The sequence below is a fragment of the Canis lupus genome, chromosome 33 (genome assembly GCF_003254725.2).
Source record: "Canis lupus dingo isolate Sandy chromosome 33, ASM325472v2, whole genome shotgun sequence".
Classification (NCBI taxonomy): domain Eukaryota; kingdom Metazoa; phylum Chordata; class Mammalia; order Carnivora; family Canidae; genus Canis; species Canis lupus.
This window is the reverse complement of record NC_064275.1, coordinates 26,913,763-26,938,314: the sequence shown is the minus strand read 5'-3', so window position 1 is coordinate 26,938,314 and position 24,552 is coordinate 26,913,763. Positions and strand designations below refer to the sequence as shown.

The window sequence follows — 24,552 nt, the reverse complement described above, 5'->3', positions numbered from 1 at the left end:
AGCTGAGTGCTGAGAGTGCAGGGAAGGCTGGTGCTGAATGAGCTGGACCAGGGCTCTGGGCACTAGGCAAAGTGGAGGGGGGGTATGGTCTCCCCGGCAGGGAGGGAAGGCCTGGTCCGGGGCGCGCCGTGTCACGCTGAGGAGCTCAATTCTAAAGGCAATAGGGAGCCATCTAAGAGTTTGAAATGAGGAGCAGTGCACACAAAGCTAGGGGTTTTGAGTGACCCCGGGCCCAAAGACCAGGGAGGAGCCTACTGTGAAGGGGTTGGGGAGAAAGGGATGCAAAAGGTAGCCATGGCACACACAGGAAACATCCGGTTCCAGAAACAAGGACAGAGTTAATAGAACTTGTTGCCTGGCTTGGGAGCAGGAGGCAGATAAAGAGGAGGAAGAAGCATGAGACCACTGCGTGCTGGGGTCTGGGTGACTGGGGTCTCACGTTTGCTGGCATCGATGGAAATAAGCTGATGGTTTGAGGTGGCCTGGAGGGAAGGTGGAGCACGTGGCTAAGAGGGTCCCCCCAGTTTCGTGCTGCACTCAGCACCCTCTCTGCCCCCACTTCCCTGGCTTGGAATCCTCCTTGCTCCACTGCACTGAGCCCTGTGCTGTTACTTCCTCCAAGATCAAACTTTACTTCCTCCAGGTCCCCTTGCCAGACTCTTGTCACCAGCCTTTGGCCAGGAGAGGCTCCCGTCCTCTCCTCCCCCACCAACCACATGTACACCCCCATACCTACTGCTAGAGGACGCTGTGTTTGTAGGTTCAGGAGGCTTCTCTGAACGATGTACCTTGGCGAGGGCTTGTAGCCTTCAGGGCCCCCCCCCCGAAACATGGTCATGTCACCCCATTTAGCACCGAGGAGAGCAGAAGAGGTGTGACAGGAGTCCGCTGGAGTTGACTGCTAATTCTTGAATGACTTGTGGAGGTCCCCTTTCCCCTTTCCTGTATTCCCCAGAGCTTCAGAGTAGATGGTGTCCACTTAACAGCAGCTGGGCCTGCCCTCCAGGCCTGAGGGGAGACTGCACCGTGCCCCCCACCCCCTTTGGCCTCGGCCTCGTGAGGAGCGGGAGGGATGGCCCGTGAGCCAAGGCGAGCTCTGTGCTTTCATCTTCATGCCCTGTTTCCTGTCCCCAGGCCAGGCTTCTCTCCCCGGCAAACATCTCTCCCAATCTAATCAGGAGAATTCATTTTTGTTGCTGTTGTCAACCGATGATTCATTTTTAATCACCTTTCATGCGGGAGCTTGCAAGGGCTTTTTAAAAACCCACATAAGTTCATTCTACAAAACACTAGGATCTATGCATCCCCTGCCACGTGCAAGGCAGTATCGTGTCCGCACGATCCGCCCGGAGAACTCTGCGGTAGGAACTTTTTTCTTTTAGCAACTATACAGCCTGCTTCGACCGTCGGTTATATGTGACTACGTGTTGGTGACTTTCTCTTGCATAGATCTTTCGGTCACCTGCTTGGAAATGTGCCTTGGTCATTCTCAGAATGGCAGATATATATATATATATATATTTGGACTTGTTGTTGTTGTTGTTGTTGTTGTTTTTACCATGGCTGCATTCCAGGCTCAGGAAAAACATTCATAATAGACCGAGTCACTGCCCTCTGAGAACCAGTGTGGGAGACAAGCGTGTCTCAGCGGTGGCCTTGGGAGACGTGCTCTGATAAACTCAGGGCATGGAAGAGCATCATGGGGATGCTTATGGGTGACAGGGAAGGCACCGACCCGGAGGAGGTGACCTGGGGCTCAGCTATCCTGTCCAGACAGCCAAGGGGACCAGGTCAGGGAGGCACTGCTCATTGAGGGCATCCTCCGAGTGCAGCCTCCAGGGCTTTGGGTCCCCCCCACCCACCCTGCACTCCCCTCTCATCCTGCCCTCTTCCCACACTCTTGGAGCAAGATAGGGGATCTTCAGACTCCATGGCCCTGAGGGGCTCTCCCAGGGGCAGTTCTAGCCGAGCCAGTTGTTGGATCCTTCTGTGGTGACTGCTCCCATCCCCCTCACCTCCCTCTCAAAATTCCCCACCAGGCCGAGGCTTCTCAAAAAAAAAAAACCTCTGGGAAACGGTTTTTCTTCTGGAGGTCAGGAATAAGCTGTCCCACAGGAAATACCAGATTCTTCAATCTGGGCTAGCAGGGCCTCCAGGCCTGCCTGGGAGCCCTCCCCCAGCCCACGCACATGGCCAGGGGTCCTGGCTTGGGGCGGGCTTGAAGGGCTGCTTGCTCTGCTGCTTTCCTGGGTGAGGGGGTGCGGGCTGTGGTCTAAATGCCCCACTCCTCCTGGTGGGCTCCCCACAGTCTCTGCGGTTTGTGCCATTTGGGCTGAGGGCTGAAGGCAGTGGGGGTAGGGGCTGGGGGACCATCAGGAATTCGAGCAGGATGTTCACTGGCAGTGGGGTCTCTGCTCACAGCCTTAGCCTCTCACTGAAGGGAAGTGGCAAGAGGGGCTGTGTTTCCTCTGAGCCTCAAATTCGGGAGCCAGAGGTCATCTTAGCATCTTCCTGCCCTCCCAGATGAGTGGAAGGTTCTCTCTAGAGAGGACAGTTCCCCTCAATCCCAGATCCCTGTGCTCACGGCCTCACTCTCTTGGTGGATTTTCCTAAAAGTCCAGCCTGAGTCCTTTCTGGTTCAGTTTCTGCAAAGTCTGTCTCCGAAGGACAGCGGGCAGAGATCGAGACCCGTTGCCCTCCCCGTGGGAGAATGTAGGGAGGCCTTCCTGGAGAGAGAGGCGCTGTGTGAGCAGGAGGGAGGTGGTCGGCAGGACTAAGTTTCCCTGTTTAGGACATGACGCAGGTGCCAGGAGGCAAAGGCAACCATTGTGCCTCTGCCTTCCCTTCCAGCCTTAGCGAGGTTCTCTGAATACCCTTGTACCTGTTGTTCAGGTCTGCGGACCTGCCTAGTGGGGGTGAGGGTACTTTTTGAGGTCAAAGGCCCTTTGGGACCACTGCCTGGGGACCTCCCTCCTGGCCATGCTGCTCCCCACGAAGGCCTGGGGTGCACACAGCTCTGCCCACCCAAGGCCAAGGAGCCATTGGCTTGGGGAGCGGGAGGTGAGGGGGGTGAGGTAGCCGAAGCCAGTGGCTCCAGGCGGCAGGATGCACATGGCCCTGGCTCTGTCCTCTTCCTTGTGTGATGACTGCTGCCCTGACAACGGGGGCAGCTTTGGGCAAGGCGCCATGCTGTTGGCTTGTTTGTGTGTCTGAAGGCAGGAACCTGGGTGCCACTGCCCTCCTGCCTGGCCCAGCCGTCCCAGCCCTCAGCTGGCCTCTTCCACACCCCAAGGGAAATCCCCCAAGGGGATACCCCAGAGAAGTAACCAGACCTGGGATGAGAGGGCTAGGGTGAGCAAGAACCAGAACCCCGATCCTGTGCATGCCCAGCCTGACTCCTCCTTCCCCCAACCAGGTCAGAAAATGTGTGCTGGGGGTGGAGAGATCCATGGGGAGAGAAAGCCATCTCCATCCATCTCTGAGGTGACGCAAAGACCCTGCACTGAAGGGAGGCAGCCCCGAAGTGCCCTTCTCCCAGCCTAGTGCCCCTCGTTGGCCATGCTTCTCAGCTCAGATACCATTCCTGAGAAGCCAGCCCCAGGATCCCAGGCTATAGCTACCCTCTCGTCCCAGCAGACCTTCCCACGGGCCAGTGTCCCTGCTGGACATGGACTCCTGCCCTCCCTCACCACCCCCCTCTTTGTTCAGAACTCCCTTTCCTAAGATGCATTCCCAGAATAATTGCTATAAGCTGGGTGGGGCTTCCTCACCTGCCCCTGTTCCTTTCTTTCTTTCTTTCTTTTTTTTTTTTTTTTTAAGATTTTATTTATTTATTCTTGAGAGACAGAGAGAGAGAGAGGCAGAGACATAGGCAGAGGAGAAGCAGGCTCCCTGCAGGGAGCCCGATGTGGGACTCGACCCCGGGTCTCCAGGATCACACCCTGGGCCCAAGCAGGCAGCTCAACCGCTGAGCCACCCAGGCATCCCACCTGCCCCTTTTCCTAACACGGGTCTGTGAACCCCCATCTGGCTCTACTGCTTATCTCTCTTGGTGACATCCCAGTGTGCAGGCCCAAGGGTCCATCGTATTGGATGTTCTCCAAGGGCAGAGACTATTCCACCCTCTTCTTCTGTATCTTCCCATTATGTCCCCATAAGAGAGCTCGCTGGGAGGTGGGAAGGGGGGTACCAGGAAGGGACATATTTAGGGATCAGGTATTTTGGACCCGGGTGATCAGCAAAAAGAACCCTGCCTTTGGTAGGGAGAGAAGGTTGGTTCCCACAGGACGGCTGACTTCCGGGCTTCCACACGCTGCCCGGGTGAGTAGCACTCCTCTGCCAAGTTCCAGGTGCTGGGACAGGTACTGGGCTTCTACCAATACCCGTCACTCAACCGTTCTCCCTCTCCCTTCCAGGCTCACTGTGCTCCCTGTCCATCGAGAAGGCCCTGCCCGAGGACAGAGGCTTCTACAAGTGCATAGCTAAGAATGGCGCCGGCCAGGCTGAGTGCTCCTGCCAAGTCACCGTGGACGGTAGGTCACGCCCACCCATCACTGCCACGCACAGAGCCCTGCTTCTGAGCCCTTCCCTTGCCAGCCCTACCTAAACAGAACTGCATCTGAGACGGCCATCCCGACCCGAGGCATTCGTTCTGTGGGTGTCAAGCCATCGTTTGCAAAGAATGGGACAGCAAGGAACACGGGAGGTCAACCTGATGGCCCTGTGCGACCTTGCAGCCCTGCCCTCGGCCGACAGGAGGGGCTGCTCACCTTGGTGTCCCCACCGCCCCCAGTCCTGACCCCCCCACCTGCAGAACCTTGCTGAGCAGGGAAGCCAGGCTCAGGGCAGGAGAAGACACGCCCACAGGAAAATGACTACGTAGTATTTCACAAACACACTGAGACAAACAAGTGTCAGTGCTGGCAGGTCAGGCCTGTGTGAGGACGGAGTAGCGGGAGGTCCGTGTGGGGACACTTCCTCGAGGAGGTGAGTTGGGGCCGCGCCTTGGGGCCGAGTGATCATAAGACAGCAGGGGGAGAGGAAGACACCCGTGGGGGCAAAGGGCTGCCAGGCCTGAGTGGGGTTTCCAATGAGGAAAGGGTGAGGCCAGGCTCGTCCGTGACTCTCCTTTCTCTCCTCCGGGTGACCTTTAGCTTTAGAGCCTGAGAAGTGGAACAAGCCTTGGGATGATCTTAGGCTACCGTCCTGGCTTTAAAGGGTAGGAGACTAAGGCCGCTGAGAAGGAACGCGTCCTGCGGAGGCTCCCGGGCCCACAGGGCCAGGCCAGAGCCAGAAGCCCATCCTGGGGCTTACAAATCCAGAGCCCTCTCTTGTCTCCTCTAAAAAGGTAGTGAGTGTGGGGGAAGTAATGCCTTGCCCTTGAAATGCCTGGGTAGGAACTACTAGTGACACGTGAAAAACTAGTGACCAAATAAGGCAACTCAAAGACCAGCTTTGTTGTTCTTCGGACTCCTGAGCATGATCACTCGGGTTATGGAGTCCCAACCCGTTTCGCTGCCGCTCCGCAAGGTGCAGGAACCGTGGTCCATTCTCGGTTTTTATGATCTGATTTCCTGATCAGAAGAACGGAGATCTGGGATATATTAGGAAGGCGAGAAAAAAAAAAAAAAAAAAAAAGAATCTTTTTATTTTATTTATTTATTTATTTTTAAGAAAAAGAGCCTTGAGGGGCACCTGAGTGGCTCAGCGGTTGAGCATCTGCCTTGGGCTCAGGGTGTGATCCCAGGATCCTGAATTGAGTCCCACATCGGGCTCCCTGCAGGGAGCCTGATTCTCCCTCTGCCTAGGTCTCTGCCTCTTCTCTCTGTGTCTCTCATGAATAAATAAATCTTAAAAAAAAAAAAAAAGAAAGAAAGAAAGAAAGAAAAGAAAAGAAAAGAAAAAGAGCCTTGAAAAGAGAAGTCTAAAAAAAAAAAAAAAAACAAAAAATACAGCGGCAAAATGAATGAAATTGTCAATAGCCGGCAGCAAAGCTGAAATGGTAGAGTGTATTGTGTGTGTCTCCCCGGGGTGCTGTGAACGTGTGTCACCAGGAATCTGGGACTAAGGGGCAGATCTGATAAGTCAGCGTACGGTGTGCTCAGAGCAGGGCTCGAAACTCGTGTTTGGGGCTCTAGGTAGGAGCTGCTGCTGTCAAAGACTCCCGTGTGTGACCCGGGCTGTCACTCACCCAGGTCAGATTCCTGCTTTTTTTCAATACAGGTGCTGCAGTTAAAAAAAAAAAAAAAAAAGTGTTTCTGGGAACTTGACCCCAAAAGCCATTTCTAACAGCCCATACTTGGGACCTGTGCTGCATGCAGCCAATCTAGAAGGAAGCCCAGCCTGCTAATGAGGATATCTGCCTTTGGAATCTCTGGCCTCTTTGGGTCCTTATTTACATGGGTAGCTTTTTGACATGATAGCAATTCATTCTTCTTATCTGCAAAAATGTCAGCACCTTTTTGAGAAACAGCTAATGTTTTATTTTTAAAACCAACATAAGAGAGGGAGAGACACCAGAGATCTCTCTGCACCATGTGAAGTTCTAGCAAAGCAGCCATCTATAGACCAGCAAGAGAGCTTTTGCCAGAAGCTGAATTTTCTAGCACCTTAATCATGGACTTTCAGCCTCCAGAACCATGAGAAAATAAATTTTTGTGGTGTAAGCTAAAAAAAAAAAAAGACTTTGCTTTCAAAATAAAATTTTCTTTTTCCTTATAGAATACATTTGGGATTTTGGTTTTTTTTTTTTTTTTTTTTTAAGGTTTGGGGAATTCTTTCTGCAACTTATGGGATTTTTTTTTTTTTTTTTTTTTTTTTGCCTATAAATTTGTCTCCTCCTACTAGATTCCCTTGTACTCTCTGCTAATCTTGATCAACATTATTTATTTCTGGTTTGGCCTAGGGCTACAGTCTAGGAGCTGGGTCAGAGGAGAAGAGCTAGCAAAGGGAGTGGAGGGAGAGCAGCTGAGATAACAGGACTGACTCTCAGTGCATTGGTTTTCGTTTTTCAAAGAGAAGAAGGGCAGCCCCCTTCACACCCACTCTTTTCCCTGTTTGCTAGACTTGGACATCTATTTGTGTCCTGCATGCGGGTGGCCTTCTTGCCATACGAGCTATCTCTAGAGAAAGGACGGCAGTTTCCCTAACTGCTCCCCTGACACCTTGCGGCACCCTTTCCCCTCCTGGGCTCCCCTTAGCCGGACTGGTCTCCTTTCCTTGTTCCACCCCCTGATCCTCCCAGCTCTCCTCACTCCCCAAGGCGATCCAGAACTTAAAGATCTGGGGGTGGGGATGGGGTGCAGTCCATGTACCCTTTGAAATTATATGCAGAATTTTGTGTGTTTGTGGATTAGAGCATTTTTCTGAAGACAGAGCCCATAGTTTTACATCAAATTCTCAGAAGAAGTCATGAATTATAGTATCTGGACGAACTGCTTGCCCTGAGAAGTAACCATCACTGATTTTGCAAGTTCATTCATGCTGTGGGGTCTCCCTAGCTCTCTCCAGCTCCAGCTCCCTGCGCAACCTCTGGATGGGGCTGCATCCCTCCCAAGGGACTAGGGGGTCCCTCTCAACTAGGGGTGGGGCCTGTAGCTCATGCTGACGTCACACCGGCCCTGCCCCTGCAGTCATTAGCTCCCACTCACACAGCCTGTGCCAAACACCGTTAAGACTATACATCTGTGACCAATGCAGTGATACACTTCAGGACCTCACCAAAATGACGTTGGCTCATCGGCCTTTCTGTAGTAGCCACACTCCTGTTTTTCCCCACCAGTCGTAAAGACAGAGGGAGGTGGCCTTTATAATCCAGCACACCTGGCTATTTTAATCATGCCACGTGGGTCTTTACCCTGAGAAAGAAAGGTGCTCTTTTGCACTTTCTTCCTTCTGGCCATACCCCTGTTCCTCCCAAGTACAGCAGAAGGCCAGTGACAACTTGTACCCAAAAAAAGCCCCTGAAGCCCAGAGTGGATAAGGAAAACTCACCCGGGGGGGGGGACAAAAGCTGATCAAGGTTTGCTGTGGCCAGAGACTCTTGTGCATTCTCAGTTTATTCAACAGCGGCGTAGATTATCTCTCAGTGGGGAAACTGAGGCTCGGCAAGGTTCAGCAGCCTTCCGAGGCCACGCAGACGGTTCATAGGAGAGTTTCAGGGTGTCTCTGATTCCAAAGCCCAAGCCCTTGGAACCACTGCGCACAGGGAGTTAGAATGAGAGTTACCCTGGCAGGACTCCCACCTGCATGTGTCTGGTTCTGAAGCCTGCCCTTTCCATGACCTGGCATGGCCTCTCTGTCTAGCGAATAACATGGCACTGTCCACTCCCCCAGAGATCCTGGTCTCCCTTAGCAATAGCCCTTCCTGCTGGGAAGTCCTTCCACACATCTGGCCTGAGTGACCCATTCCCTCTCATTCAGACCTGGGTGAAAGGTGGGGAAACAAAACTCTTTGTAGGCCAAAATCCCAAGACATGGCAACTTGGGCTGTCTTCCGCAACCACGCTGGCTAGGGCACCTGGCCTCAGCTACCAGTGAGATCAAGGGCTTTGTGACCAGGGAGGATCGTGCATGTGTGTGGCAGGAGGCGGCGCTCCAGTGGGCACATCCCTGCTGTCATTCATCCCGGTGCCAGACACTGCTTTGGGGGCTGGATTAAAAGCAGTGAACAAAGCAGAAGTTCCTATTTTTGAGGACTTTAGAGTCTAGTGGGAGGAGACAGTAATCCAGATGAACAGATGTATCATATGATCTCTAGCAGTATCAGGTGCTACAAAGGAAGCAAAGTAGGGGATGTGGTAGGGAATGTGACTGTTGGAGAGGGTGGTTGGGAGGCCTCTCTGAGGAAGTGACATTGGAACAGGTGCCTGAGGAAGCGAAGAGTCTGGGAGAAAGAGGGGAGAGGGGGAGGGTGAGAAGAAAGCTCTGAGCAGAGACCATGCCTGAAGCATTCCCAGAAGAAGGAAGGCCAGGGGGTGCTGAGCCATGAGCAGGGGGGTGAAGTGGCGGGAAGTGAGGTGAGATGGACCAGCAGCCAGATCTTCAAGGCGGTAGGCTGTGACAGGGAGACCACATTGTGTTCCAGGTGTGGTGGGCCAACTCTGGACCTTGTGAACGATCACTCAGGTGACCACAGGGACCAGACCCAGGATGGGTAACAGGGAGATCAAGGGTGGTTGCTGTGATGGCCCAGGCAAGAGTGGATGTTGGCTTAGACTCCATGGAAGAGGTGGGAAGCCATCAGATTCGTAATCTATTCTCACAGTAGAGCTGATAGGATTTGTCCATGAATTGGAAATGGGGAGAGAGAAAGGAAAGTCAGAGGTAACTTAGTTTTCAGGGAGAGAGCACAGATCAACAGTACTACTACTGTCTGGATGGGCATATAGGGGGCGGGGGCAGTCAAGAATTTTGCACCTGTGAAGTTCAAGTTGCCCATTAGACATCCAGGCAGGCATTTCAATGAACCTGGAGTTGAGTAAGGAGGTCAGAGTTGGAAGCCGGATATGGGGAGCCATCCACCTAAGAGGCCATTGAATGTCCTGGGTTTGAATGAGGTCCCTAGGGTGGATGTGGATGGAGGCGGGAGGAGGAAAAGCAGGACAGGACAGAGGTCTGCAAAGGAGACGGAGAAGGAAGTGGGACAGGAAGAAATCCAGGAGAGAGGGGTGGTCCAGAGGCCAAATAGTGGCCATTTCATTGAAAAAGGAATGATGGGATCAGTGTGTCAGATGCTGCTGCCAAGTAGAATAAGATGAGTCTAATCATTGGCCAGTGGGTTTGGCAACTCAGGGTGATTCATCATTGTGACAAGGGGGTTTTGCAGGGTGATAGTAAAAAAAAAAAAAAAAAGCCTGCATTGAGTCGCGTAGGGGCTGAGGGCCTGCTGAAGTCCATGCAGCTAATAATGAGCTGGGTGGGAATTGAATTTAAACATGAGCCTTGGTGCCTAACTACCATGCTTCATTGCCATCATGACCATCGGGCCCCTCTGACGGGGACTGAGCTGATTGTGACGCCCCCTTCTTTGGTTGGCCTGGGCCCTGCCATAGTAACAAGGCTACCTCCACTTTCACATTTGTCCTTCCTGTCATCGCAGGCAGCTAACACGCATTAGATGGAACTAAATAAAATTGCTCCTCCACTAGGCCCAAGACACTTGAATATTGGCGAAGGGTATGGTTCAACCTGAAACCAGCAGATGAAGTGCTTAGCATCATGCCGGGCAGGGACTAAGGAACCCAGTAAATGCCCGCTGTTACTTCATATCTCGGTCCCTCTGTTGGTGTGAGTGTGATTCCTGTTTTCTGGGTGAAGGTCAGGCTCAAAGGAGTTCAGGGAGCTTGGCCAAGGACTCACAGGCCCCAAACAGCAAAGCCAGAAAGGAGCTGGTCTCCTCCTGGAACGCCCTGTCTTCTCATTGTGCCAGCCCCTCTGGCCTGCCCCATCACGGAGCTCCTGGAAGCTTGGACCCCCTCCTAGAAGTCTCCCAACACCTCGTTCCCCCTGCCTTAGGCTTATATATAAGGGAATCAACCTCTTGGAGAAGACAGAAGCAAAAATGCTGCCCTGAAGGGCTGGATCCTGAGCTAGCCCAGGAGTGGAAGGGGTGAGGTGTTGCCCATATAAGGACACGTTTTCCACTCTATGCAGAGGCCCCCTACCTCTCCATCCTTCCATCTTCCTCCCCCATCTTTCTTTGGGGGCACAACCAGGCCAGCAATGGACTCCAGCCCTGGGGCCCAGATCTAGAAATGGAGTTCAGTTTCATCACAACCTGGTTAAAATAGAAAATGCAAGCTGCTCTTAGACTTGTATTACTATTATTTTTATCCCCTGGGCATCGTGCAAGTGCAAAGCTGGTTCTGATTAAGCGCACAGTCCTTCCAGCCCACTCCTTGCTGCAGTTCTCATGGAAGGCTGGTGGCCTGTGGTGTGTGCACAGCCCCCACGGGGCGGGAGGCCTACAGAGGGAAGAAGAGGCCAGCGCCCCCACTTCCCCCCCCTACCCGGGGGACTCCAAGTCTGGGGTGTGCCTGGTTTGAAAGGGAGACTTGAGCCCCTTTCCTCGTGCTCAGATGGAAAGATAAAGTGCACAGAACTTTTAAAAACAAAGCTCAAAGCACATGGCGGGGTAGCACACTCACACGTCAGTGTAAAGGCAGCGTCCAGAAGCTGAGGACAGATGTGGAGGCAGGCAGGGGCTGGTCAGCCAGGGCTCTTTGAAGGTGCAGCAATTTAAAGCAGATTTGGAGGGAGGCGAGGATATTTGGTGGACATGAGGGATGAGCTGATAGGTAAATGGTCATTTTTCTCTTCCTCGCACCCCACCCCGCCCCGGCCCCAGCACTACTGGATGCATTCTCTCCCTTGGGCCTTTTCACACTGTGCAGTAGAGGGAATAAGCCTCATTTCCTTTGTACAGATGTGGAAAATAGAGACCCAGAGCAGTTGAAATGTTCTGCTCATGATCCCAAGGTTGCTGATGACAAAGCCAAAACTAGAACCCACCTCTCTGGGTCTCTACTCTCAGGATGCTTGGAAGCGAAGGCCCACACAACCCCGAGAGGAGAGAAGGGATCTCAGTCCCCATGTCCCTTTAGGAACCCAGGAGAACCAGCTCTCAGCCTTTGCTGGCTTATGCCTCGAGTGACACATCAGTTAAACAACAACAACTACCCTGATCCTTCTTTATCTCCCTCCTGTGATGTCCCAGAACTCGCCAGAAGAAAGACAGGCAGACAGCGTTCAAGCCAGAGAGCACAGAACTCTGTACACACTTGGCTCTCTCCTCCTCTTCCTTTAAAAAGGGGAAAACAAACACATGTTGGGGCGGGTTGCCTGTTGGGTTTTGAAAGAAGGAAAGAAGGGGGAGTCCTAACGAGGGAGCCCTAGACTTACCCTATGTCCTGCTTTATGGCATCCTGACCCCCCCTCAAACATCAAGGAAAGCACCAATCTGTGTTCCTGTCTCTTAGAATAGTCTCCCACCCCCCTCCCTGTGCCTCACCCCCACTCTAGACCCATGTGCACATACACACATATGCACAGATACACACATATGCACATATGTACACACACAGCCTGAGGAGGGTGGGAGTGACATACTCAAGTCATCTGTGGGGCATCTGGATATCGACACCCAGGCCCCTAACTAGACCGATTCAACCGGGATCTGGGGAGTGCGATACCTGGGTACAGGCGCTGCTGATGGGCAGCCAATGTTGAGAACCACAGAGCTTGACAAATAGGTACTGAGGCTTTTTCTGCAGCTGAGAATGACCGTCAGGCCTGGGAAGAGTACCCAGTGCGAAGAAGTGAAATCATCCCCGCCCCTTGGGACTTTTTGTTCCCCCATCCGTATCCATGTGGAGCGTGGGGTGGGGGCAGCCCACAGAGGAGACAGGACACAGGCAGTGTCAGCTATGGAAGGTGGGGACCCCTGACTCACCCTCTGGGTTTCCTTTTTTGTTTGTTTGTTTGTTTTTTTTTTTTTTTGAGATTTTATTTATTCATGAGAGACACTGAGAGAGGCAGAGGCAACGGCAGAGGGAGAAGCAGGCTCCATGCAGGAGTCGATGTAGGATTCGATCCCGGAACCCCAGGATCATGACCTGAGCCAAAGGCAGACATTCAACTGCTTGAGCCACCCAGGGCCCCCCCCCCCCCCTTGTCTTATAGAAGGTAGCAGAAGGGTGGGAGTGAGGAATGGAGGCAGGGGAGGGGGCCAGGTTATCAAGTGCTGCTTAGAAGGACTTCTTTGAGCTTTGTTCCCTGGACCGTTCCCTGTCATACACTGCTAGGGATGGTGTGACACTCCTTAAGGCCTACACCTAACCATTCCTGTCATGACACACATTCAGCTTTAGGCTGACGTCCGCTGGGGATTGCCCCCACGACCGGGAGGTGAGCTGGACAATGCCTGCACCAGACCTCTGTTCCTGGATTATGCAGCTATGATGGAGGGTGGGCTGGCTTCAGGTTGGGAAGGAAGCTTGAGTCCTTGCAGGGGGTGGGGTGCGGGGGTTCTATGGGCAGATCTACCTTCTGGAGCAGAAAAGAGACCCAAATGCCGTCTAGAAGGAGCAGTGCATCCAGATGGGAGCATCAGGAGTCCATGCGCTGGGGAAGCGTGCATCCCCAGGCCCTAGTTCTGGGCAACCTCTCCAAGCCCAGGAGCCAGTCAGGCGAAGGGCATGTGTTAGCAGCTAGGCTTGCCCCATCTAGGAGGCAGGACAGCAAGACGGCCCTTCCTCCCCAGCCAAGCCGCAGGAATGCGGTCTCAAGCTTCAGCTGGAAAGTCCCACCCGCTCCTTCCTCCCTCTGAGCTTCCTCTCTTCAGGAGCAGGAAAGGGAACGGCAGGAAGGGGCTCGGAGGGGGAGGCTCCCTCCCAGTTCATCCCTGAAGAGAGTTTCTTGTGGGGAAGATGCTGGAGCATAGTGATAGCAGTTGAACCAGCTGCTTCTTATCTGAGTTCCTGGGTGGTTTCCCCAAAACTTCCTGAAGTCCAGTGTCCTCGGGGCCTGGTTTAGGCCCAGCCTAGCCCCCCACCCCTCCTGGCATGATGTTAATCTGCCCCAACAAGGGAGAGTTTCCCTTGGCCTTGTCCACACTTGGCATTAACGTGGAAGAGGGAACGTGGAGAAGAGGTCTGAGGAGCTGTGCACCCACCCATGCACCGCTTCAGGTTTACCCAGAAGGCTCCACAGAGTTTCATGGGGTCCACTTGGAGGAGGAATGCAAAGGCTCCCATAACGGGTTCAAGGGCCAGTCCAGATGGGGGCGGTCGGCATGCGGGCCGTCTGCTCAGAGGCCTTCGCCCGGCCTGGACGCCTGTCAGTGGCCACCTGCAGAGGGACGTCTGAGAAGTCAGGCCCCCTCGAGGCCGTGAGCCGAGGGCCTGGACCCTGCGCTCTCCTTCCTTGGGGAGAGCTTCTCTCTGCAGAGCGGGCTGTGGGAGACACCGAGCGGTTAGCCCCGGCGAAGGGCGAAGATGGGAGAGGGGTGGCAGAGGGCACCGCAGAGGGCACCGGCGTCCCCTCCAGCCCGGCCAGTGCTGGGATTGCTGGCAGGGAAGGTGCGAGCCAGCTCCCAGGTGACCTGTCCATCCATCGTGCCTGGGCGACTGTGCTCTGCCCCCCAATTTGTAAGGCGCAGTGGAGTGGACGCTCCTTCTTTGGTTCTCCTGTGGAGGAACGTGCCCGGGGGCAGGCGCCGTCTGCTCAGCGGGCACTGAGCGCCCCCAGAGCGGAATGGGGAGCCAGGCAGGGCAGGGGGGTGGCTACCACCTTGGTCGAGGTGGGGTTTTTCTTGAGATGCCTCCTCTGCTCATTCCCTTGGGCAGCAACCAACTAATGCTTGTCCCCTGTTCTGTTCTAGATGCTCCCACCAAGGAGAATGCCAAGGCCCCGGAGATGAAAGCCCGGAGGCCCAAGAGCTCTCTACCTCCCATGCTAGGAACAGAGAGTAAGTACTTGTTCAGCTTTTCTAGGCCACCCCAGGACTGAGGGCCGGCATCAGAGCCCCAGCTTCCTTGCCTGCACCCCGGTGAGCCCCGTGAAGTCCTGGTGGCCGGGCCAGTGGCCATCTGGCGCTGCCCCGCCCTCCCAGCCTCTGCACAGCCTGAGGGGTCCGCGTTCACATCCACTCGCCACCTCACTCAGGCCCTCTGTTCTTCTCACCAAGACTCCTCTTCTCGATTTCTCCCAGGTGAGTCTTTCCTGCTGGGTAGACCTTGCCATGCTGTGGCTCTGATCCTACCACTCCCGGTTGGGGTGCCCGGCGGTCCCCAGGCTCTAGAGCACCCCTGACCCCCAGTCCCATACAAGAGAGCCTCACACATGTTGCTGGCCTGGCATTCCTGCCACACTTGTGCACACACATTCTGACCCTGGCCTGGCCTTTCTTTTCCAAGTCTGCCCCCAATTCCTTATTCCTATGCTCAAGCCAGACGAGGCTCCTCAGGGTGCTCTGGAAGTCCCTGGGTCTTCCATCATGCCTCTGCTCCGGGAGCTCCTCTCTACATGAGACACCTCTTCCGTGGGACAGACTCCCACCGAAAAGCTACCTCATCCCCAAGTGTTTCCTTGCTCCAGCTGACAGTGACCCTTTCCTCCGGTGCCCTCCCAGAGCACTCAGCACCGCCCTGCTGCCACCGACCCAATGTCTGCCGGGGGGTCTGTGGCTCACCCCGCTGCCCCCTCCACCATACGTTCCCTGAGGGCTGCCACTGGGTCTTCCAGGGCACCGTGCCTTGCTCAGAGAAGGACCTTATAGACTCTCTTAGAATCAAGTTGCAGGGGCGCCTAGGTGGCTCAGTCAGTTAAATATCTGCCTTCAGCCTCAGGTCCTGATCCTGGGGTCCTGGGATGGAGCCTCAAATTGGGCTCCCTGCTCAGCAGGAGAGTCTGCTTCTCCTTCTCCCTCCGCCACTCTCCCTGCCTGTGTTCACTTGTGCGTATGCTCTTTCTCTCTCTGTCGAATAAATAAATAAAATCTAAAAAAAAAAAAAAAAAAAGAACCAAGTTGAGGTTGTGGTATAAATAGCAGCTCAGGGAAGAAGCTTCTCCAGTAACTATATAGGACTGTCTCCCTCTTCCTGGGTCTCCCCTTCCTCTAGGGCCCACTGATCTATCAGGCACAGCACCCAGGTCCACAGAAATATCTCAATATCTTATAGAGTTAGAAGAAAAGGTAAACTTTCAGGTCAAAGAAAAGTGTTTTAATTCATAATATTAATAGATTTATCTCTATACCAGTGCAATTGTAAAATACAATTTGCATGTGTGTACAATAGGGGTATATACCTACGTAGGATTTTTTCTTCTTCTTTTTTTAAAATTTTTAAAGATTTTATTTATTCATGAGAGAGAGATAGAGAGGCAGAGACACAGGCAGAGGGAGAAGCAGGCTCCATGCAGGGAGCCTGATGTGGGACTCGATCCTGGGCCTCCAGGATCACACCCTGGGCTGAAGGCAGGCGCTAAACCACTGAGCCACCCAGGCTGCCCTCTTCTTCTTTTTTTAAATGAGGAAGGAATTAATGAAGGCAAAGGTGCTTAGAGACCACAAAAGTCATAGTACAGCCCTGGCTCCCCTACTGAGTAATTACTGGTCTAGTTTTGTTATAACTCTGCTTTGAAACCCCAATTTTAACAGAGGGTATAGAGTTGCTTGACCATTTCCCCCAATACTCTTATGTTTAAAGAAAAAGACAAGTTCTTAATTACTCGTAGAAGAAAGTGATCGAGCTTGATTACTTCGATGGCCGAGTCTCTTTTTCTGTTAGAAAGCAGCATTCGGTGACTTAGTTTTATTATTCTCTTCTTTTCAAAGCTACATATTTACCTTCCTGATGATGAGCTTGGGTTCCTTGTGCATAGACCAGCCAGCTGTCAGGGGGATGATGCTCAGCCTTCAGTATGTTGGAACCTACCAAAGTGGAACCATCATGTCTAAGGAATATTTAACCAAAGTGGGGAGCTCAGGTTATCAGGAGTGGATATTTAATAAATTGCTGGAAATGCACAAATAATTATAAGAAAAACCTAGTAAGAGTGAATTGACGGGGTTTTTTATTATTATTATTATTGACATTCGATTGCCCACATATAGTATAACACCCAGTGCTCATCCCATCAAGTGCCCTCATGGGTTGGTGGTTTTACTTTCTAAGAGTGCCCATGCTCTATTAGTTATGAGAAAATGGGATCTCGGAAGAGCACCCAATGGTTGTGACTTAGGGGTCTGAGCCAGGCATTCACCTCTCCTGGGAGCAGAAGCAAGAGCACGTTGAGTTTGAGCTGGGGAGTCAAGCAGCATCCTGTCCTCAGCTCTGGCACCTCATTGCAGGCAGACTTCTGGGGAAGTGAGGTGGGGTCGAGGGGAGAGCTCTAAAGGAGAAAACAGGCTAGAGACAGTGAGCAGCCCTGGGAGCTGGGTCTTTGTGCTGGAGGAGAGAAGGCTGTGGGGAAGGCCAATCAAGTTGTCCTTGTCCAGTTCTGGGGTGAGGGCTCGCAACCCCAGCTGCATCTTAGATTCACCTGGGGACCTTTTGAAACCTCTGTGGCTGGGGCGCCTCAGCTCAGTTAAATCCGAATCTCTGGGGGTGGGATCCAGGCTTTGGTATTGGTTCAAGCTCCTAGGCCAGTTCCAGCAGCGTGGTCAGCCAGGCTGGAAGCACATGGAGGCGCTGTTGGGCTTGAGAAGCAGAGGGGGGTCTCCTGCACTGCCTGTTAAGTGTCGCACTGCCTTGGGGCCCGTGGGGCCCAGGTCCTCAGACTATCTCTGGCGCCAGCCCACAGTCTCCATTCTTTAGGAAGGGAGCAAGAGCCTGGAAACAGAGCTGGAAGCCAAGGTGCTCACCCCTAGAGAGAGAGTGGGGAGTGGGGCTCAGTTAGTGGTACCGCATAGGGGGACTGGGCAGGGCTGGTAGAAGGTTCTTGTCTCCCTTTCCTTAGTGAATAAACACATTTGTGACCAGTTGAACTCTGGCAGACCCTGCCTGTCTGTGGAAGGCGAACTGTACTCTAGCCTTGTTGCAGTTCTGGACAGTACTGATGTCCGACCCCGAAAGGAAGGGAAATGTGTAGTAATGACCACTTCGAATGGTCCATCTACCCAGCCCCTCATCACCCCAACCCATCACCCCCTGGGCACTGAGAGGGTGGTTCTGGGGGCCCCTCCACCTGCTTACACACCTGTGCTAAGAAACCTGTGGTGTTCTCTGGGTGCCTCTAGAACACCATGGAGCTTCCTTTCCCAAGGTCCCTAAGAAGGCAGATGCTCAGAGATAGGAAATGAGGGAGGTGTCTTTTAGATTTACACCTCCAAACTCTTACTTTTTGGAATAATTTGTAGTATTTATTAATTACATAAGTTAAGGGGATCCCTGGGTGGCTCAGTGGTTTAGCGCATGCCTTCGACCCAGGGTGTGGTCCTGGAGCCCCGGGATCGAGTCCCACGTCGGGCTCCCTGCATGGAGCCTGCTTCTCCCTCTGCCTGTGTCTCTGCCCTCCACCCCATGAATAAATAAATAAAATCTTTAAAAAATAAAAAAAGAAGAAGAAGAAATCCTATGTATGTATATACCCCAATTGTACACACATGCAAATTGTATTTTACAATTGCACTGGTATAGAGATAAATATATTATGAATTAAAACATTTTTCTTTGACCTGAAAGTTTACCTTTTCTTCTAACTCTAAAAAATTACATAAGTTAAATATCTACGCATTCTTCTTTAAACATGCTAAAAAGTATAGAAATATTCCAGATACCACCCGGAAGCCCTCTTGTCATCTACCTGCAGTCCACTCACCTACTCAATTATATTCACAATTTTTTTAAGCATTTCCCTATACATATGTAAATACATCATGCACTCTGGACACCTCTGCAACTTAGCATTTTCCCTTAGCATAGCCACCCCCAGTCCCAGGCATCTCTGATCCCATGAGAAAGCCCAGATTCTCTTGTCCCCGAGTGCTCTGGCTGTCTGTGTGTGTTCATTTTTTTCAAGGGCTGGGAAGTACCTAATCTAACTAGGAAATTCATCTCTCCTGCCAGTAACTGAGGGAAGGCCAAGTGGTTTTCTTGTCAAACAGATCATAGCCAGATCCCTCCCCACAGGACCTGCCCAACCCCCGCTGCGTTGTTCAGTCCTGTGTGCGAGCTGTTAGGTGTGAGAGGAGACGGCGCATGTCCACACGGTGGCCTGAGAGTCCTGGGAGTTCGGCTGAGGACCGTGAGGGCGAAGGCCACTGTCCATCTGCCAACCCAGGGGGCAGGATGGGAGGAGATGGACAGGAGTACAAGCTGACCTGCCAGACACCAGCTCACAAGTTCAGGAGTGAGGAGTGGGAGTTTGCGGTGATTTGGGACGAGGGGAGCTCTGAGCCAGGTTACGAAGGAGAGAGGAGTGTGGCATGGTCGGAGTGGAATGGTACCATTGCCTGAGCACTGGAGGGAGGCACTGCATGGAGGCCAGAAGGGACTTGCAAGGCCCCCCGACTCAGGTGCTCACTGTGCACCTACCAAGCACCCGTGCAGCAGGCATCCTGTAAGGTGCTCGGTCTCTGGCACTTCAGGCGGGTCTCACTCAGCTGAGCTATGGGTAGTTGTTCTTATTTTACAGATGAGCAAAACTGAGCCTTAGAGAACTAAATTGTCCTGCCTAGGCTCTGACAGCTGGTAAGATCAGAGCTGTGGGCCCAACCCCGATCCACGTTCCTGCTGCAGCGCCCTGTGCCCTGCTGGTCTCAGAGGTGTGCTTTCTGCTGTCCACACATGCCTGGGCCGTGCTTCCCCCAGCCCAGGAGGGGGCAGGGTCTGCTGCCATGGGATCCGAGGGAATGAGGAGGGCGGCCCCTGGCACGCTCGGCTGGATCCTCAGACCTGTCAGGGTGTTTGCCACAAGCCTCCCAAGAGGAATTTTTTTATGATTTTATTTTGATATAATTTCAAATTTATGGAAAAGTTGCAAGAATAGTACAAGGAACTCTTGTATACACATTACTTAGAGCCACCAGTTATTTACGTTTTGCTCCATTGTCCTAGCATTCTCTATGGATGTATTCATATAAATATATTCACCATCCATCAGATATTCATACAGATAAGTATACACTATGTATATATTCATATATGCTCACCATGCATCATATAGATTAGATATACGTATACCATTTATGGATAAATTAGAGACATCATACCCTTGACCTCTAGGTAGGTCATTGTGCGTCTCCTAAGAACATAACCACAGTGCAGTGAATAAAATCAGGACATTTAACATTAAACCCATACTACGACTTAATGCACGCTCAGTTTTTGTCAATTATTCGGATACCCTTTAATGCTACTTTTCACCCCTCTCCTGGAACACTCCATCCGCTCCTCTGGTGCAGAGTGGTTGCCCTCTACCTTTGGAGAAAGGACGAGAAAGAGGTGCACAGGCCCAGGGGAGAAGCATCCAGGACCATGCCTAGCTGAGGAGGCACCAGGAAGTGTCAACATCCTTGTTGGACCTCCAGATGCCCATTCAGGGGACAGTGCTCGGGCACAAGACATGGCCAGAAATGCCACTAGGCTAGAAAGCAAGGGATAAAGTCTTGGTTCTGCCTCTGATTGACGATGTGGTGTTGGTCAAAGCCGTTGGTCTCTGGGCCTGTCAGATGAGAACTGTCACCAGCTGAGCCCAGGCCTTTTCCAGCTCTGACAACATTCCAATCAATAAAAGGCTTTTTTTTTTTTTTTTGAGTGACACAGTTCAGGTGAGGTCAACTAATTCTCCTTCATATCATCCGATATGTGATGGGTTGAAGCTACCGCAAGTATGGCTTGTGGCACACAGTAGTAGAAACATCCTGATGGGAAGAAAGCTTTGAGCAGAAGGTCCAGGTCTAGAGCATTCCAGCCGGAGGGGATCTGAATGGAATCTTGTGTGAGGGAAGCATCGATGGGGCTTCAGAGCTGGTTTTATAGAATACGGACGTGGCAATGCCAGGGTGGTAACAGACTCAGAGATCCCTCCTATCAGTCTGTAGAGCTGATGGTCCTTTAGATAAGAGATAAATGAGCATAGGACACTTTGATAACTTGAGGACAGGAATCAGGGCCTGTTCATTTCTGAAATGTCCATGCCTAGCCTGATACAATAAGTATTTGGTTTTTTAAATAGATCCATGAGTTCCCATGCTTTAAGGGTCCTTGTTTCTACTGCACTTCTAGGATTTGGGGATGATGCAGACAGGGCATGCCTTTGTATTCCATGCCTGGCACTGGCCTGACATTGGTCACTTTGACTCCAGTGGCCATGATGGACCATCCCAGATGGTGCTTTTAGATATCCTAGCCTTGGCCTCCCATGTGTGTTGCTCTCCAATATGAAAAGTCATGTCAACTGGAAAGCATCTTGGGATGTCAAAAACTGTGTCCAGTTTTCCTTCAAGATGCCCCCAGGATCCAATTTTTCTTCTAAATAGTCTCTTGAAGCCATGGGGAATGTTAAACCATGATAGGATTCAAGGAGCTGGAAGGAAATGCTGAGATTGCCATGTTGAGATTTGGTATAAGATTTGCAGTGACACTGGAAGATGTGGGATCCTGGAAGAAAAGCTGGGGTGTTTCTATTAAATGCCTTTGAAAGCTGGCACCAACTCCCACTCTCAACCAAAGTATTGGTCCATGAGGAAGGCTAGTGCCTGATTTCACTGTCCACCCTGCCATGCATGTGACCCTGTGACTTCCACCCCTGGGCTGCTTCCAGCTCCTACCCCACTCTTCCACTGTCTCCCATGATCCCATTAAGTGGGAGGTTGGGTCCTCCCTGGGGAGGACACTGACACTGCTATCCTGGCCGTGCCGGGCTGCCTCTTTCACAACCATCCTGGCGTTCCGTGTCCTAGGAGCTTGGGGATGAGTATTTGCAGTAACAAGAAGAGCAATGTTCCTCTGGAATCTTCCTGTGCGACTGCCTTTGCTGTGAGGGGCTGTGTTTAGGCAATTTGCCCAGAGATGTTAATTCTGGGAAAATGACCAATAATCCTCCATAGGTCTGTCTATAAGGACATACTGAGAGGGGCCTGGTGTGTGCCAGTGGCGGGGAAGTGTTGGGGGTTGTCAGGTCACCCAGAGCCCCGAGCTCCCCTGAGTGCAGGGCAGTGGGATTCGGCCTTCCACCCTCGGGTTCCCACAGCCGCCCCCCAAACCCCCCACCTGACACAGTGCGTGAGTGCTCCCTCCACACTTCACCCAGCCTGAGTCACCTTCAGGAGCCTTTGGTAGAAAGTTAATGCTGATTTCGGGAATTGTGAAGGGTTTGATGTCTATTTTTAGTTAACTACCTAAAAAGGGAAATGTCCCCAGAGAAGCAGACATCCAGGGACGTCCCTGTACCCAAGGCTGTTCGTGCTACCTCCCTAAGTCTCCTTTGCTTTCCATTGTCTCAGACCCTTTTGATGCAGAAAGACCCACCTTCAAGGTTCTGTAAATATCTCCCAAGGGCCTGCTCAGGTCTTCTGTTCTGCTGATTCATGGGAGAGGCACTCCTGTGCCTTCAAACTGAGCAGTCTGGAAACTTTTGTGGACCCTGACCTCCTCCCCCACGCTGGGGCAGAAGGGAGGCCCACCAGGCGGGGAGTCTTTTAGGGCTTGGATAGGTGGGGGCAGAAGCAATCTGTGGGTTGCTCGGACAGTCGGACAGTCGGGAGGCTGGCTTCCCCAGGCCTGCCCCCACCCCCACCCCCGGTTTCCCAGCAGGCTTCCAAGTTCAGGCTTTGATTCATGAGATTTCCACTGGGCTGCTTCACTTCTTCCAGCCTCAGTCCCCTCTTTAGAGTAGAAGGCTCAGCATCCAACAGCTTTGATCTAGTTGGTGGCAGAGCAAGGAGGTAGCTCCTTTTAAAGGAAAGTTGCACAGGGACTCGAGATCCAGAGCTTTCTCTCCCAGCGTCAGGATCCCAGGACTCGGGTGGTTTGTTCTCAGGAGCTCCCAGGGTAACAAAGATCCTCAGGGGCTCCACACATTCCCTTAATAGATTTCCAAGCTTGTGCCAGGTACTGTGCTAGGCACTAGGAGTACAGAAGATGAACAAACTGGGCCCCGTGCTGTCCCCAGGAAGCTGGCTGTGGTGTGTGCATGTCGGCCATGGGTTTTTGCAACTGGGATGCCTCTGATGAGCAAGCACTGAGATAAACCGCCTGGAGGGGCCATGGAGCGCAGCCTGGCAGTAGTGATGCATGAGGTGAGGCCTGCTGGAAGAAAGTACCAGAGTCTGCAAAGAGCTGAAGGCAAGAGGGCTGATACTACAGAAATGGAAAGGCATTCAGTGTGGGATAGAGCAGCTCCTGCCAGAGCGGGAGGCAGGGCCCAGCAGCATGGGCATGCCCCGGACAGCCAGGAACTGCATTTCTAGCGAACTTCCCGGGTGCTTGTAATACACACTCAATTTGGAAAACCACTGACATTGAGCATCAAGGGCCTGGGTGACCTTGTTCCCTGAGAGGGGAGAGTAAGAAAGAAGATGAGATGACAGCTGGGATGGATCTCGAAAGACCTCATAAGATGAGCTGGACTCGATCCTCAGGGGCAGCGGCTGGCCATTGGAGAGATTTAAGCAGTGGACTGATGGCCTCAGAATGATGGCTGTGTTAGCCTGGGGACAGGGGACCAGAGGCCGAAGAGGTAGTATAGTTGGGACTAGAATAGTGACGGTGGGGATGTGGAAGGTGGCAGACCAAGGAGGTATTTAGTGGGTGGAATTGACCGATGTCAGTGACAGGAGATTGTAGAGAGGGGGCCTTGAGAGGGGCAAGCAGCAGGTTTGGGGGAAAGATCCTGATTTTGCTTTTGGACATACTGGGCTTGCAGTCCATGCCAGGGGAGGGGATAATCAAGTAGTGGGACATATAGGTGGACTGAGGAGAGAAGTCTGGGCTCCAGGTAAAATGAAGGCCTGCAGAGAGGAATAAAAAGAGGAACTCCGAGAGCTGCAGTGAGCAAAGGACCCCAAAGGCATCAGAGTTTGGGGAGGAGTGCTGTGCCAGGAGGAGCTGCTGCTCTGGGCTGACTGTCTGGGAATGGGGACTGAGCTGCTCATCAGAGGGGCAGACCGAGTGGCAAGCAGAAGGAGGGTATTAGCTGCTAGCTTGACCGTGTGGCCAATAGCTGCCACGGGATTTGCAAAGATAGTTGGATTTTATTTTCCTTTCAGGACGTTCCTCTCTGACGATGGTGCAAAAGTGTAAGGTGTTAGAGAAAGGAATGAGACACAGGGCTGACATTAATCATAAGATAGGGAGACCGGTGACTCCAGAGGATAAGAAACTAGTTAGTAACCTAGGGATTGCTGAGAGTTTGAGCATCTGGATCAGCAAGAGGATTACCTCTACTGAGGACTTGCACTGGGAGAAGGAGCTCCGGGAGCCGGCGAGTGATACTGTGTAGGCACAGAGCTCAGCTGACCCACTGGGGCATATGAATAGGTGAAGGAATGGACAGAGAAGTCCTCTGGGGACCCGTCTGGGGAAGAGGGGTGACTGGGGTGGGGGAGCTGATACTAGAGCCTGCGCTCTGTACTATATACCTTCTTTACAATGTCGCTTAGTGCTTTACAACAAATTTTACTTCTCCTCTTCACATTTGGTGAATGAGGGATCGAGAGCTCTGAAGGCTAAGGGACATGCTTGATGTCACACAGCTCAGGAAGCAACAGGGCAGTACCTAAACCCAAGCCCAGCTCCAGAGCCTCTGCCCACTGCATTTCTGCAAGGGGTCAGAGAAGAGTTTCGAGGGATGGAGCAGAGAGTGAGCTGAAGTAGAGGCAACAGGAAGAAAGCAGCCACGCACAGGACATTGGGAGGTTTAGGTCCTCTTTCTACCTTAGCCATATCTGGTTTTTATGAGCCTGGCCAATTCACCTAGGAATCAATCTCCTTTTTCATAACATGGAAACAATGCAAGGTGCCCTGCTGGTATTTGGTTGGGGAAAGAACCCAATGGGAGAAAGGACAATGAGGTTGTGGGTTAGACCCTATGCACTAAGTCCAGCTC

At 52.4% G+C, this 24,552-nt stretch overlaps 1 protein-coding gene across 6 annotated transcripts in view; it reads left to right on the top strand.

Moving 5' to 3' along the window:
• The window catches only part of MYLK (myosin light chain kinase), a 179,435-nt gene that overhangs the window by 100,782 nt on the left and 54,101 nt on the right, over nt 1–24,552 (top strand). For 4 of the 6 annotated variants that reach the window (XM_025474981.3, XM_049105390.1, XM_049105392.1 and 1 more), the window contains 2 exons: nt 4,416–4,532; nt 14,381–14,467. In XM_025474981.3, the coding sequence (XP_025330766.3) occupies nt 4,416–4,532; nt 14,381–14,467 (204 nt within the window). Of the gene's footprint in view, nt 1–4,415; nt 4,533–4,917; nt 4,987–14,380; nt 14,468–14,511; nt 14,711–24,552 lie in introns of those variants that run through there. The other 2 variants (XM_049105393.1, XM_049105394.1) reach the window with 2 other exon arrangements.